The sequence below is a fragment of the Equus caballus genome, chromosome 12, assembly GCF_041296265.1.
Source record: "Equus caballus isolate H_3958 breed thoroughbred chromosome 12, TB-T2T, whole genome shotgun sequence".
NCBI classification, from domain to species: Eukaryota; Metazoa; Chordata; class Mammalia; order Perissodactyla; family Equidae; genus Equus; species Equus caballus.
The window spans coordinates 18,270,244-18,286,115 of record NC_091695.1 but is presented as its reverse complement, the minus strand read 5'-3'; the positions used below and the strand labels follow the sequence as shown (position 1 = coordinate 18,286,115).

The 15,872-nt window shown below is 35.6% G+C and overlaps 1 protein-coding gene and 1 pseudogene across 1 annotated transcript; both read right to left on the bottom strand.

The window, feature by feature from the left end:
* Positions 1 to 3,077: 3,077 nt before the first annotated feature.
* OR4C1 (olfactory receptor family 4 subfamily C member 1) lies at positions 3,078 to 4,001 on the bottom strand. Its single transcript, NM_001391185.1, is given in 1 exon segment — positions 3,078 to 4,001. A coding segment is annotated over 1 exon segment (924 nt).
* On the bottom strand, positions 9,114 to 10,031 carry OR4C314P (olfactory receptor family 4 subfamily C member 314, pseudogene; annotated as a pseudogene).

Below are 15,872 nucleotides of genomic sequence, written 5' to 3'. Positions count from 1 at the left end.
TGGTAGGCGTCCCACATATAAAAAGTAGAGGAAGATGGACATGGATGTTAGCTCAGGGCCAGTCTTCCTCAGCAAATAGAGGACTGGCAGAGGTTAGCTCAGGACCGATCTTCCTCAAAACAAAAAACCAAAAACAACAACTACACAAATCTGTATCTAATTCTTCTCTTCCGCATCAGGTTCTTAATAAAATGTTTTTCAGCAAACTTATTACTAACACAATTACATTTATTTATTTGTTACCTTGCTTATTATCCACCTATTCCCCACTGGAATTTAAGTTCCACACAAACACAGCCCTTGTCTGTAGTATTCAACAACTCCCAGACTCTTTGGCACACTGTAGGCACTGATCAATACTTTTTGGCTAAACGAAATGTCAAAATTTCCTAAACTTAAATGGACATGGAGCCATTTTTCAAGTAATAAATATTGATGCTATGGAATAACAACGGGAAAAGTCCTATAGAAACAACATTTAAATCCTCAAAGTGCTACCCTCAAGACCAAACAAAGTATCAGTCTCCTCAGTGATTGAGTTACTTGTTCTTTCTCCAAACATCTCTCTCACCTATGTGTCACTTTCTTTGAAGTTAAACCATTTGAATTTTATTTCTTGAGCCCATTACATCCCACTTTTCATGATGCCCATGAAAGGAAATACATCTGTGGAAATTAGATTATCGGATGGCTTCTCTCAGACACAAGTGGAATCAAGAGAGTGCAGGCAATCTGGGAAGTGAAGGCTAAAGGAGAGTTGAGGGAAGAAAGTGGTCCCCAAAAATAAGGGGAAAATGCCTCAAGCAGTCTTCACAATGTGGCCAATTATCAGTTCTGTGTTTTGATATTTTCATATCATGCTAGCAGGGAGTACTGTGAAGTCAAAATAGTAGAGATGGCAGACTCTAAAAGATGATATTGTTGCTTATGCTCATTAAGTCTCACTTTCTTCTTATATAAAATGAAGTAAAGAACTTTCTAATAGAAGTTGCTACATTAAGAGAATTAAAGTGTATAATCTATCGAAATGCATGCCTCATTTTTGGCCTTCAACAAGAGTTAACTCACTCCTCTCACTTAATGCCTAACATTTTCACTGAATTAAAAGTCCCTGTGACCCAAAAGATTTTTATACAACAGATCCTAATGTTACTTATCTTATTAACTTTTGGAGTAAATATACTTACTTCCTTATATGTCATTTTAAGTATTACAAGAAATCAGATGGCGGTCGACCCTCATGAAAGACTCTTGATGATGAATACAAAGGAAGATCTTAACCTTCCTTAAACATAGTCACAAACCAGCAAAATTCCATCTACTGAGAATTTCAGACTGCCTTACATTTCCTCCTTCAGTTCTTACACTTTCCAAGTTTGCTGTTGATTATAATTTGTTTCTTGTTAAGCTTCTCACCCCTCCACTGACTACTTGTTGTCACCCCTAAGACATAATCATTGGCTTTAGTTTCCCTGTTCAAATCTTCCCTTTTGTTTTAGAGTAGAAACAACATTTACTCAATACTTTTTCTTTTCCTTACCCCTGGCTTACTCTCATTCCCTGTCTGACAGTCAAAATGAACCACATCATTTAATCCAGATTCCACTGAAATGTTTAATTCTCACCAGCAACTGCAAACTTGAACATTTTTCATAGATTAAGTGCTATTTATATAATCTTCCAGGCTTAGATTTCACAGGAAAAGGTTTTATTTCTTATGAATTTGAGACAGCCATACAAAAACTAAAGCACTCAGTCACCCCAAAGAGTGGTGCTCTGGCACTACTATGATCAAATTAAAAAATAGCTTCAGATGACAGGTGGGTTTGAGAAAGGCAAATTTGTGAGAAGGAACACAAGTTGGAGTGTTATAGTCAGACGAGCTTTGATTTATAAAGTGTTATGTAGTAATAAAGAATGACCTGATATTTTCCATGTGCATAAAGGAATATTATTGCTTAACTATATAGCTACATGTGAGACAAAGCTACAAAAATTCAACACCATCTTTCTTGAAGGACAAAGTGAATTATTAAGACTGCAGAAAAATTTCTTATCTATGGACATAAACTTACAACTGTGTTTTCTTTTAAAGTTCGTAGGGTTGAGATTTGGAAGACCAGGATTTGAATTTTGTAGCTAAAACTCTTAGATGTTTGACCTGAGGCAAGTAAATTAATAAAGGTCTCTTGGAATCAATTTGCTTCTCTGTAAAATGGGGCTAGTAATAACGGAACTATCAATTTAGCATGTGATAAATCACCTAATCAAAGTGCCTGATCGATAATAAAACATTTAATATAAATATATGTATCAGCCTACAGAGCAATAGCATTGGATTATAACTGTATGTCTTTCTGTTGAGATTAACTAAATGAATGCCTACCTTTGTTGCTTCAAATGGCTCCTCAAGTCTTGGTAAGAAAAAGGAAAAAAAGTCTTTTATATTCAAGAAAAACTGTGAGCCGTAAAGCTATTCAAGAAAATAACACCAAATTGAGAGTAATTTCAAAATTTCTAGGTAAAAATAGAGATGGATATAAATTATTCTTTCTTCTTTTTGTGGCTGTCTCTCTTTTTACTTTTAGTAAATTCATGGTGCCAAAAAAAAATCAGCAGTGAACTTTTCATTCTTCTCCATATATCTATGTAAGAATTTCTTGCCTCTTTTTTGATTTGCCACAGGCAAAGCAAAAATAAAAGATCTTCTGAGATCAAGGTTCTACAAAAAACCCAATTTCATCCAAGTAACATACATGTGAAAAATTTAGTCAAGTAGCTGTGAGACTGGAGAAAAACGCACTCTAGAATCATCAAACTAGGGGTTTATAGTTGTGTTTTCCACTGCACATCCTGAATCTATGCAGATGAATATTGAAGCTTTGGTAAAGTGTATTAAAAGCTATAAAAGCACATATCAAAGAGACTAACTACTATTAAGTACTCAATAAATGCTAATATCTGGGATTGTTTTTCTATCAGGGATGTGCAAAATGTGTTAATTTTCTTCCACAGTTTACAACAGATATAATCCTCCCTATTTAAATACATCATCACTTTTTGGCATTGTGAACAGCCTAAGTTACTCTCATCTTCAACAAACTTCTCAGGGCATTTTTCACCTCTGTATTTCTCACTGTGTAAATGATAGGATTTAACATGGGAGTGAGGATTGCAAAAAACACAGTCACTAACTTGTCCACAGGGTATGTGGCCACAGGACGCATGTAGGTGAATATACAAGGCTCAAAAAAAAGTACAACTACAGCAAAGTGGGAGCCACATGTAGAGAGGGCTTTGCGTCGTCCTTCAGAGCCTTGGAATTTCAGGGAGCTCATGATGACTACGTAGGAAATGAGTAGCATGATAAAAATGAGCAAGCACATAGCCCCACTGTTGGCTGCCACCACCATTCCAAGCCTGTAGGTGTCCCTGCAAGCAAGTTTCAGCAGTGGGAAGAGATCACACATGAAATGGTCAATGACATTGGGTCCACAGAAGGGCAAGGTGACCATAAAAAGAATCTGCACAGTGGCGTGCAGTATTCCCCCGATCCAGACCACAAACACCAAGAGGCGGCAGAGCCCCTGTCGCATGATGGTAGTGTAGTGCAGGGTCTTGCAGATTGCCACATAGCGATCATAGGCCATGACAATGAGGAGGATTATCTCTGAACCTCCCAGGAAATGTTCCACAAAGAGCTGAATAAGGCAGCCACGTAAAGAGATGGTTCTCCTCTGGTACAGCATGTCAATAATCATTTTGGGGGTGGTGACAGAGGTGTAGGAAGCATCTATGAAGGACAAGTAAGTAAGAAAGAAGTACATGGGAGCTGAAAGTGTGGGGCTGAGGGAGATGGTAACGACAATGAGCAAATTGGCCAGCACAGTAAATAGGAAAATGAACAAAAAGACAATGAAAAGTATTTTCTGCAAGTGTGGATTCTGTGTGAGTCCCAAGAGAATAAATTCAGTCACATTGTTGGGAGTGAGGTGATCCATTTGGGAAATAATGCCTTCCTGAGGCCTAAATTACCTACAAGGGATAAAGAAAGATAGGTATTATTCATGAAAGCATTGTAGTCTGAATTTGATAGTACTAATTAGAGTACTCACTGTAACTGTGGAACTTGTCCTTGATACTCCCTGCCACAGTAATTTTTTTAATTCTTTATTTCCTCCATGATATTTTCCATCTTTTATACATCTAGTATCTGTCACCTATAAATAATCTATAGGACAACATTTGATGTGTAAGTTACTGAGAAAATACTGGGCTATACATGTACTCTTCCTCTGGTTCCAATTCTGTGACTTTATTTAATCATTTCAGAGCCCCATGCTTCTCAGCCCTCCTCTGTGTCTGTGAGCTTACAAATTGTAACTCTGAGGTGTATTTTGAAAGGCAAGAGTTATTCTCTCTTCCAGGAGAATTCTCATTAGAACCTGTAGCTGTAACTTTGGAAAGAAAGACATAATCACTAAGTCTCTGTCATAAGCAGACAAATAAAGGAAATATATAAGTCATTGGTGACACACCTTCCTTGGTACCTACCATAACACTTATGCTATTCATGTGTATTTCCTCGCTGTGCCTACCATAGAGCCAGGCATAATGTCTGCAGTGTCTGGAACCTATTGGATGATGAACAAATGCTTAGTGAATTGCCACTTCTTTGTGTGTAAAAATATGCATGCTTCCCCAGCCCATAAACCTGGGCATTCAAGTGCCCTTGTCCTCCCACTCTGTTTATCATTACTCTCTACTTTAGGTGAAACATAAACTTTTGAAAGGAAGGTGCATGCCAGTTTAATAGTTTCTGACATACATTTTAGGGTAAGCATGAAAATATTAACTGCCCCTAGGAAAGAACATGTTACTGGGTCATTTTATTTTCAAGATAACTATTATGTCTATAATTAATGTTTTTTTATTCTTAAAAATTCTGTTCCACATACAATTTAACAAAGTCATCTTCAGTAAATTTACAGCTTGAGTAGACTGAGATAAAAAAATCTCTTGGATAGGTGTCCAATACATGAAGATCTATTAAACAAAAGAAATCATTATTTTCACATTTTAAAAATGGAAATTTAATGTGGAAAATAGAAAGAAATAGTTTACTAGATAAGATAGATAAAGTGTTATAAATATATACATACACAAATACGTGTAAAATCTATTATTTATGGTATGTATTACATATTCACTTAGCAAATAAACATTTGTTGGACGCTTACTACGTATATTAGTGTATATTTGCCCGAATGAATAAAGTCATATGAAATATCGCTGTTAAATGCCCTTAGTGATCCCCGCATTTTATTACCAAACAGCAGCAGCTCCTCCATCCATGAGATCCTCTCACTTTATGTTTCTGCCATATGCATTCTCACATCTTCTCCCATCCTCCCATAACATCCATCATCATCATTCCTGGTTACAGCATATTGTATTGCTAATAGAATGAGGAAATTTGGGGACATAAATTTCCCAAAGAAAATAAAAAACTTTGCTATAATAAAATGTACTTTATGGAAAATGTTTCTTTTCCTTTCAAAGATAATGGATAAAGAGCTTTATTATTCAATTATTCAAAATGAAGATCTTATACATATGTGAACACAAAGTGCACAGCTTCACTGCATTTCCTTACTCTGAGCTGGACTCCCCAACACATCAGAAGAGTAGAGTGATATAAAGTAAGAATAAGACATAATTAATAAAAGTGATTTAGAAATAACTATGGAGAAATAGAAATTACTTTGTCATTTTACTTTGACTCCACAATCATCTTTCCAGGAATAAATCTGAAAAGAAAAGATTTTTAAAAGAGAAAAATCAATATGTACAAATATATTCAATACAATTATTAAGAGCTGCAGAACATTAGAAATTACATGGACTATCCAATATTAGAGAAGTGAATAAGTAAAATATAGTGCTTCTCTTTGAATAATGTGTAGTTTTTAACAGAGATTTTTTTAAAATTGTGCAATGTCATAGAAAAATTCTTATGTTGTAATGTTAAATGGGGAAACTCTGAATGCAATTTGAGTAGATAATATAATTCTAACCAATTTAAACATATATCAATAAGAAAAAATTGCTCCAACACGTTTACTTCTAAATTGGTAGTATTTGAATTAATTTTAGCATTCTTGATGCTTGACATGCTAAAGAAGATATTCAAATCTTAGATTGTTGGAGGTGAGGAGTGATTATGTGATTTGCAAGATCCATTTAAACCTAAGATTGTACAATTATATTATTTCCTGGAAAAAAATCTCACCTCTCCTTGGCCAGGGCCCCAGGCAGTTCACCATGAAAGAAGAAAAGTTGTAAAATTTAAAATGCCAACTAGCTACAATAAGTGTCTTTGTTGATTTATAAATGGCACCTTTGGATAAGGCCTTTCTCTTGAGCCTCATAAGTGCTAACACATATCCTGTTTGTAGGTAAATGCTATGAAGTTTCTTACCTGTGGCTAATTAGACCTCAAGGGTATTTCACTACCATAAGCAGATCTTGCCAACAACCCAATTATTTCATGTAATTTAAGTGAACTTCAGAAGAGAACTTTTAGAGCATTCATCTTTAATTTTTAACTCCTTCTTTAAGTCTACATGAAAACAAAATGCCATGACAAGAGAAAAAAAGTGTCGACCACTTATAAATCTGTATATTTGATAAAAAAATGAACTCAATATGGAATCTGTATATTTGGTATTGTATAAATTAAACATTTAGGTGGGTACCTATCTGACTTTTAAATTTTTCATTATAATATTTTGTTCTTTTAATCAATCTACCATTCATGGTGATCATATTTTTTAAATATTTTATTCAGATGTCCATTGTGTTAGTTACAAACCCTATTATAATATCGGCACTTCACAGCAGGTAAAGTTTACAGTAGCTCTTCAAAGTAGTTGTTTTTTATGCCAATTGTAGAATTAGATTAACATGATAATGATGAAAATGATACATCTACAACAGTGGGCAGAAAGATTGGTTTAGAACCCATGCACCTGTCTGGTCTCGCTCCCCAAGGGCTAGAGTAGCACACAATGGAAAAAGAGCAGAGTTAGGTCTAAATCAGTGAGGGTTGCCCATGAAGGTAATGTTTTGGAAGAGAAGTTCCTGGAGCTATCCCAGGAAAAATCTGTTTCTATAATACAAATCTAAGGACAGAGAGGTTTAAAACTCTGGAGAGACAGGAACACCGATTTTCAAACTGCAAGGGTAAACTGGAAGGAAAGCAGAAGAAATTATACACGGATCATCTCAGTTGGTCAGAAACTAGTTGAGGTATGGTTTGATGCTTGATAGATTCAGAGACTAATTCCACAATAAACAGGTACCTGCCAAAGTGTTCTGCTTATGGGCAGTTTCAAGTATTTCAATAGGTAGAGGAACATCTCCTCAAAATAAGAAAACTCTCAAGAGCAGAGCTCATATTGTCTTAATCCAATCCAAAGATCCTCTTGTCCTGGAAGGACTTCTCCTAAATGGTTTACCAGGAGTGGAAAAATTTGGGGGTGTGGATGGGTTGTGGTCAATTGCCAGCCTATAGACACATAATTTCTCATCACTCTCCCAATTTCACTTCTTCTAATTGAAGTAGAAGCAAATATAATGATATTTATGGTACAAAAAATATTGGCATCAACAGAATCGCAAAACATGGAAACACCTTCTGAATTACTTAAGTAAACTACTTGTAGAAACAGAGAGAGCTGTTTAAGGTCATAGAATGAAATAATGCCATAGTGAGAAATAAAATGATTGTCTCCTGATCTTGAAGCTGATGTTCTTACTCTCCATTCACATTTCCATAACTATAATACAGTTGCTAAATATCGTTACACCATGGAGTCCATTGATTTCTTCAATAAAATATATGGTACCCATGAGGTGAGGGGATGGATATTTCTGTCAAAAGAGGAAGCTATAAACACATCTATGTTATATATACACACCTGTATTTTGGTAACAGCCTTCATTTTTGAAAAGAGCCAAAATTTAATTCACAACATAGTCTTATAGGGTAGGTAAATTGATTACTTGTCAAAGACTTTCTTTAGTCAACTGTGGAGTAATGATTTCTTTTTTATACATATATCTCTTATAAATGATTGCATAAAATAGTTTTCAAAGAAGATTCCAGATTCAAGGAATCTGTATAAAAACTATAAAGCCAACTTTTTAATGATAAATCGTTTTACAGATGTAATTTTACCATTTGCTTTTGAAAAAAAATCTCCGTTTAATTGCCATTGATAATTTTCAGTCTAAAACACGTCACTTCCCATGGTATATAATCAAAAAATATTTCAATATACCAAGCCATAATCAAATGTTAGCACCAATGAATTCTGTATAATGAAAACATCACAGGATACGGAGTAAGAATATTTGGGCTCAGGGCTGACTTACATCTTCCATGATCTAGCTGTTTAATCTTTTTGAATCTCCATTCTTTCTGTAAAATTAGAACACTAGATTTCAATTTTATAGAGTAGAAGTGAGCATGTGAGGACGTTTTTAAAAATTTACATAGGTTTAAATACAATTAATTTTAATAACCACTGACAATTTTTACTCAACAGAACGAGAAACCAAACCTAATTTTAAACATTAGGGATATTAAATGTGTGCCAAGAGGATATGGCTAAGTACCTTCTTTCTAAATTATGTTCCACAGTGTTCTGGACACAAGTAAACAATATGGCTTTCTGAATACCAACTGTTTATATATGTAGGCACGTTGTACAACTCTGTAAATAGAAAAGACAATATTTCAATTTCCTACAAAACAAGAGAGGTTCAGATATAAATGCTATCTTTTTTCCAGTAACTTTTGAAATGGCTGAAAGAGCATGAAATTTGGATTTATAAGGTTGCAGATCTGAATACTAGCTCTGTCTTTGATGTTGGGTTACTTATTTAACTTTTTGAACATTATTTTCTTTTATCCGTAAAATAGTAATAATGATACCTACCTTGCAAAGGTGCTGTGTCAGGTGAGAGGTATAGGAAGGGCTTCAAAGTAATAAAACATAAAAATGCAAAGATCCTAATAGAAATAAAATCTTCATCTTGGGTCATTTATTGTCTGAAATTGTATTCCTGTTTAATAACCTTATAATGAAATTGTTCACTTCTATATTCCTTACTGTACAGATAAGAAGGTTTAACATGGGAGTAATAAGAGAATAGAATACTTCTATCACCATCTGTCAGAAAGGTAGCTACTGGTCACAGGTACATAAAAATACAGGGCACAAAGAACAAGACAACAACTGAGATGAGGAAGCCACAGCTAGAGAGGGCCTTTTTCCTCCCTGCAGAGCTATGAGTCTTCAAGGGGTACAGGATGACCACTTAGGGTACCAATAGCATTACAAAAGTGATCACAGGAATTACTCCACCATTGGTAGCAACCAAGAGACCAACAAGGAAAGTGTCAATACAGGAAAGTTGTATCAGGAGACATCAAAAATGAAGTGATCCATAACTTGAGGCTGCAGAAGGAGAACCAGAAAGTAATGAGAATTTGTGCAATAGAGTGGAGAAAACCCACTGACCAACATACCCCCACCAGGAGGCAGCATATGTGGTGGTTCATGATGGTCACAGAGTACAGAGGTTGACAGATGGTCACATAGTGGCCATAGGCCATGACCACAAGAAGGACAATCTCTGGAGCTCTTAAGAAATGTTCAATAAAGAGCCACGTCAGGCAGCTATGGAAGGAGACAGCTTTTGAATCAGAGCAAGTCAGCTGCCATTTTAGGGATTATGAAAGAGGAATAGCATGCATCTACCAAAAACAGGAAAGCTAGGAAGAAATATTATGGGGAGTCCAAAGTCTGGCTGCAGATTATAGTAAACACAATGAGTAGGTTGCCCGTGAAAGTGACAATTTAGTTGATAAGTAATACCAAAAATAGGGTCCTCTGCATCTAAAGATTCTGCTTAAGTCCCATTAGAATGAGTTCAGTAACATTCATCCTGTCTTCTTTCATTTAATGCTAATGATGAATTGAGAAGTGGGCAATTAACCTATAAAGATAATATTTTCAATAGCAAGGTAATGAGAACTTCATATTTTAGATTTTCAGATAAATCCAAAGCATCTCCACAATATAAGCTATTTTCTTTCATTGTGTGCCAGAGAAGAAGAAACATGATACTTTTTTTTTAATATATAAAAAGCTGAACTTTTGAAGCCATCAAATTCAGCTTCTTACAAGGATGCTGAAGTCCTCCTTCAACACCTTCTGACAGGTTGTCTCTGGGCCTTTGCTAGAGAACATCCAGGCACAGGGATCTCACCATACAATAAACTGGATTTCTTCTCAGCCTGTAAAATATGTTAAAAACTCTTCCTTACATGTTAAAAAAAACTATTTGTACAACTATTGGTTCTGGTTTTGCACTCTGTTGGTACACAGATTAAGTCTAATTTACTCCCTCCTCCATTTCAAAGCTCTTTAAATAAGTCACAGAAAAGTAGGGCTGTATCTGTCTTGTTCACCTCTTTATCCATAGCACTTGGTTTAGTGTCTGACTCATTTATTTATTCAATAAATGTTAAGTGAATAAATACGTTGGGAGACTCTTTACTGATTTTCTCTGTTTTCTTTTTTGCAGCTAACTCCAGAAGATGTGTTCACTCTCTTACTTCGAAAAAAATTGACAAATTGTTAGAATGTGAACTAATATACTCCTTTCACTTCTTCAGATCTATGCTCACTTTCTTCACATTGGACAGCTGTTTTCCCTAGTTGGCTTCTCTTATCTTCTGGTGAAAGGTAGTACTAGCTGAATATTAGAGGGCAAGCGAGAAAAAAAGAATGTCATGGTAGTGTAGGGGAGGAAGACATTTCCTCTTCCCAAATGTGGGTTCGTCTGGCTGGAGAACGAATTAAATTCACATGAGACATAATAGCAAGAGAAACTTAAACAAAGCTTTATGAGGAACCATGGCCTGGGGACTTTCTTCCTGAAGGAAGAAAGGGCACTGAAGAAGTGGGGTGCACAGAGTGGTTACATACCCCCAAACAGGGTGTTTCACATACGGTGAAATGTCCCTCCCACAATAGTCACAAGATTGCCCTGTCAGCACAGGGCTTGATGGACACAGCAGGTAGTGGTCTGCTATCTCGGTGGTGGGCGTAGGCAGGAGGCAAGTCTAGTGTCTGGAGCTGGGCGGTCACAGGTGAGTGCAGCAATCAGTTCCTAGCCTAAGGAAAGATGCTTAATCCTTAAAGAAATGCCAACGTTGGGAGGGGGAGGGAAGTCAGTTACAGGAGGTTACCAGAGAAGCACAATAAAATGCAGATTTAAGTCCTTGCCTTTGGTATTGATTAAGAGTTTCTAGAGAAAAGGTCAGTCATCTCCTTTCTTCTTCCTGGTACAGAGAGGGAGGCACCTTTTACAGATGGAGATTTACCTTACAAATGTAAATGTGTCCTAACAAAGGGCAAGTTCCATTCCTCAGAGCCTCCTTCCCTGTCCCAGTTTATCAAAAGTAATCAGTTTCAAATAATCCTGATGCCAAAGAGACATATCTTGGGGTGGCCAATTTCAGGTCCCTACAGTAGTTATTGTCATGTTTCCCTCCTGTGGTCTGTCAACAATTGGATTCCCTTAACTGAGGCTGCACTCTGTGGGGTGGACCTTCTGGGTTCCTGTGCTCACTCTGTGGAGGAAAATAATCCATAACCAATCTATAAGTGAAAATTTGGGTAAGTTTATTCTGAGCTAAAATGTGAGCACCACAGCCTGGGGCCTTTCTTCCCAAAGGGAGAAAGGGCACCGAAGAAGTGAGGTGTACAGATTGGTTATATACCCCCAAACGGGATGTTTCACATATGATTGAAATGTCCCTTTTAGAATAGTCATGAGACTGCTCTGTCAGCATAACAACTGAGGTAGGTCTGCTGTCTGGGTGGACACAGCAGGGTGGCAGTTCTGTTGTCTCAAGCTGGGTGGTCACAGGTGAGCACAGCAATCAGTTCCTGGCCTAGGGAGAGATGCTTATCCTTAAGGAAATGCTGATGTGGGGGGAAGTTGCACCTTTATCCTAAGGGCCTTTGTTCTTGCCATAGGAAATGTTAAAGTAGATATACAATGGATGCTCAATAGCCATGTCAGGCCCTTTTGAAAAAACAAAGTCAGGCCTCATTAGCTTTACACCAAATGGCTTCCTAATATACTCCAATTCGCCCTATTGTTTGCCATTCCAATTTGTCAACTCTCTCCCCTGCTCTGTCACACCCAGTTGTGAGAATGGCTTCCTATTGTCCTTAGTCATGGTGGGCTTTATTATCCTTTATTAGCTTCCCTTAACCCTAGCCATACCTTGATAAATAATCACAATTACACTCTTTTTAATCTCTCATTCTAAGTATGCTGTTTCAGGACTCCTATGGGAATAGAAAGTTTGCATTTTTTTCCTTTGTAAATAAATAAAAATTAAAAAAAATCCTTTTATATAAATTTATTTTATTTAAAAAACATCTACACTTATTTTGATGTATAGCTGCTAAATAAATTTAACTTTTGTCTGGAAAAAATACTGTATGAGACTTTGAAATGTAACAGAAAGTTATTGAGTGTTTTTAATGGAAATTGTCAGACAAAAATGACAAGTAATAGGATATATTGGAATGTCTGAGGAAACCATTTTGGTGTAAACCTAATTCGGCCTGACCCTATCTTTCCAAAAGCGCCTGACCGAGGCGGTTGAGCATGCATTATATATCTGCTTTAGAGATTCCCTATGGCAAGAGCAATAGGCCCTTGAGATAAAGGTGCAACTTCCCTCCCCCTCCCAATGTTGGCGTCTCCTTAAGGATTAAGTATCTTTCCTTAGGCTAGAAACTGATTGCTGTGCTCACCTGTGACCGCCCAGCTTGAGAAAATAGACTTGCCTCCTGCTACTCCCACCAAGATAACAGACCCACTACCTGCTGTGTCCATCAAGTGCTGTGCCGACAGGGCAATCTTGTGACTATTGTGGGAGGGACATTTCAATCATGTGAAACACCCTCTTTGAGGGTATATAACCACCCTATGTACCCCCACTTCTTTGGAGTGCTCTGTTCCTTTGTGGAAAGACTCTCCCAGGTTATAATTCTCAGATTTCAGCTCAGAATAAACTCACCCAAATTTTCATTTGCAGATTGGTTATGGATTATTTTTCTTGACAAAATCTATATCTTGTCTATAGCACTCTCTTTGGAGTTTTATGATTCTATATGGTTTGTGCCTTTTGCTACCTTTAAGCTATTTTACAACTCTTTGAACTGTAGAAAACTGATAATGCAATTAATTCTGGCTTATAGAAATGCAAATGTTGTCTGGTGGAAGGTCAATTGATTTCTCTGATCATTCCACATAAAGCCAACTTTGCATTTATTTGTAAATTCATTATACACCCCTGATTGAATAGTGTAAGTTTGGTACATTGAATTACCCTTTAGACTGATTATATCTTATTAGTTCCAACTGTAATTAACAGGTTAAAGAAATGTCTTTATCATGTGTTTATTTTATATCTGTATGAGAGTCTTGATTTTACTTTTTAAAAAATTCTGTGGCCTTTGGATATTATAATAGAGACCATTATATTTTAGAGAGATAAACTAACAGACTCATAAGAATCCAGATATTCCTACTCTGTGTGTTATTTCACCATGTGTTTTCTGTTTTTTTTTTTGTTTGGGATTTGCTTCTATTTCATCAGTTTATAAAAATTCTCTTTTAAAACTTACTATGCAAACAAATGGAAATACAATATATTAAAGAGCATTATCAACCTCCCAATTCCACTCCCACCAAGACTTAGCTAATATGCATATCCTTATCAATTAAAACAAAACCAGGCTGCTGAACAATTTGACCATTGTGTGTGTGTGAGTGTGTACAGGAAGGATTATGTAATGGAATATAGTTTTATGCTCTATTCAATCACTCATTTATAAGTTCATTTCCAAATATTTATTGGTTATCTACTAATGTGTCTTACTAGGAAATGAGGATAGAGCAGTAAAAAACAAAAAGAAAAACAAAACCCCGATAAAGTCCCTACTTTCCTGGAGCTTACATTCTAGTAAGTAGGGACAGAAAAGAAAAAATAGAAAATTAATTATATAGTTTGTCAAATTGGAATACCTGCTATAAGAAAAATAAAACACGATAAAGGATACATATAGTCTGGAAAGAAGGATTATTTTCTATAAGGTAGTCAGAGAAGGCTTCTTTCAGAAGGGAGTGCAAAGTCAAACTTGAAGGAAGTGAGGAAGGAGCCACAAAGATATCTAAGGAAAGAAATTTCCAGATAGAAAGATCACCAAGTGAAAAGTTCCAGAGGAAAGAGCATGGTTGGTATAATTGATAAAAGCAGGCCGGGGTACTCTTATTCAACAAAGTACTCTAAGTTTTAACCAGAGCAATTAGGCAAGAAAAAGAAACAAAATACATCCAAATTGAAAAAGAAGTAAAACTGTCACTATTTGCAGATGACATGATTCTATACATAGAAAACCTTAAAGAATCCATCAGAAAACAATTAGAAATAATCAACAAATACATAAAAGTTGCAGGGTGCAAAATTAACATACAAAACTCAGTTGCATTTCTATACACTAACAATGAACTAGCAGAAAGAGAAATCAAGAAATCAATCAAAACAAAAAGAATAAAATATCTAAGAATAAATTTAACTAAGGAGGGCAAAGTCATCTACAGTGAAAACTATAAGACATTATTGAAAGAAATCCGAGAAGACATAAAGAAATGGAAAGATATTCCAGGCTCATGGAAAAATAGAAGATTAAACATAGTTAAAATGTCCATATTACCTGAAGCAATGTACAGACTCAATGCAATCCCAATCAGAATCCCAATGACATTCTTCAAGGATATAGAACAAGGAATCCTAAAATTTATATGGAACAATGAACTCCAAATAGCTAAAACAATTATGAGAAAAAAGAACAAATCTAAAGGCATCACACTGCCTGAATTCAAAATATACTACAAAGCTATAGTAATCAAAACACCATGGTACTGGTAGAAAAATAGACACACAGATCAATGGAACAAATTGAGAGCCTAGAAATAAAACTGTACATCTATGGACAGCTAGTCACTTAGGTCAAGAACATATAGTTTACAGAAAACCAGAAAGGCATTCATTATGTAAAATGAAGAATCTATTCCCAAAATGTAAAACATTCATTGCATTAAAATAAATGGACGTAGAGAGTTTAATTGAATGTAGGCAGACTCTGGGCTCCTATTATGATACGAATGACTTACATAGATATTTCAGCTATTGGAGGAGGCCAGTTGATCTAGATGTATGAAAACGCTGTTGAACAATTTAATTTTTCAGTCCAAAACTTGATCAGAATATATAAAACCAACCATATGCTACCATCACAGTACAAAGTTAATGAAGTTTATTTCTCATGCATTTTTCCTCAGCTATGAATATGTGGTGTGAAATTTTAAAATAATTAATTTGACCAAGACATTTATTTTTACAGTTAATTAACATTGTTTAGCACCCTGAATTTTACTTTTTAAAATTTTACTCTTTGGATACAATGAAACAAGTTCCATTAAGTCACATTTTTACATACCAAGGAAATACCATACCCCACAAACCTGAAATCAATCCAAAAAACTGTTGTCCACTGAAGAATCTTAATATAACATGATTACCTATATGAGATTAAATCTATGCAATTCTCTTGTTGTCAAAGGGCTATAACATATTCCACTTAGATAAGATTAATTTATATCACTGTTTCAGGAGCAGCTAAATAAACCAAAGGAAATGATTTTTAAAT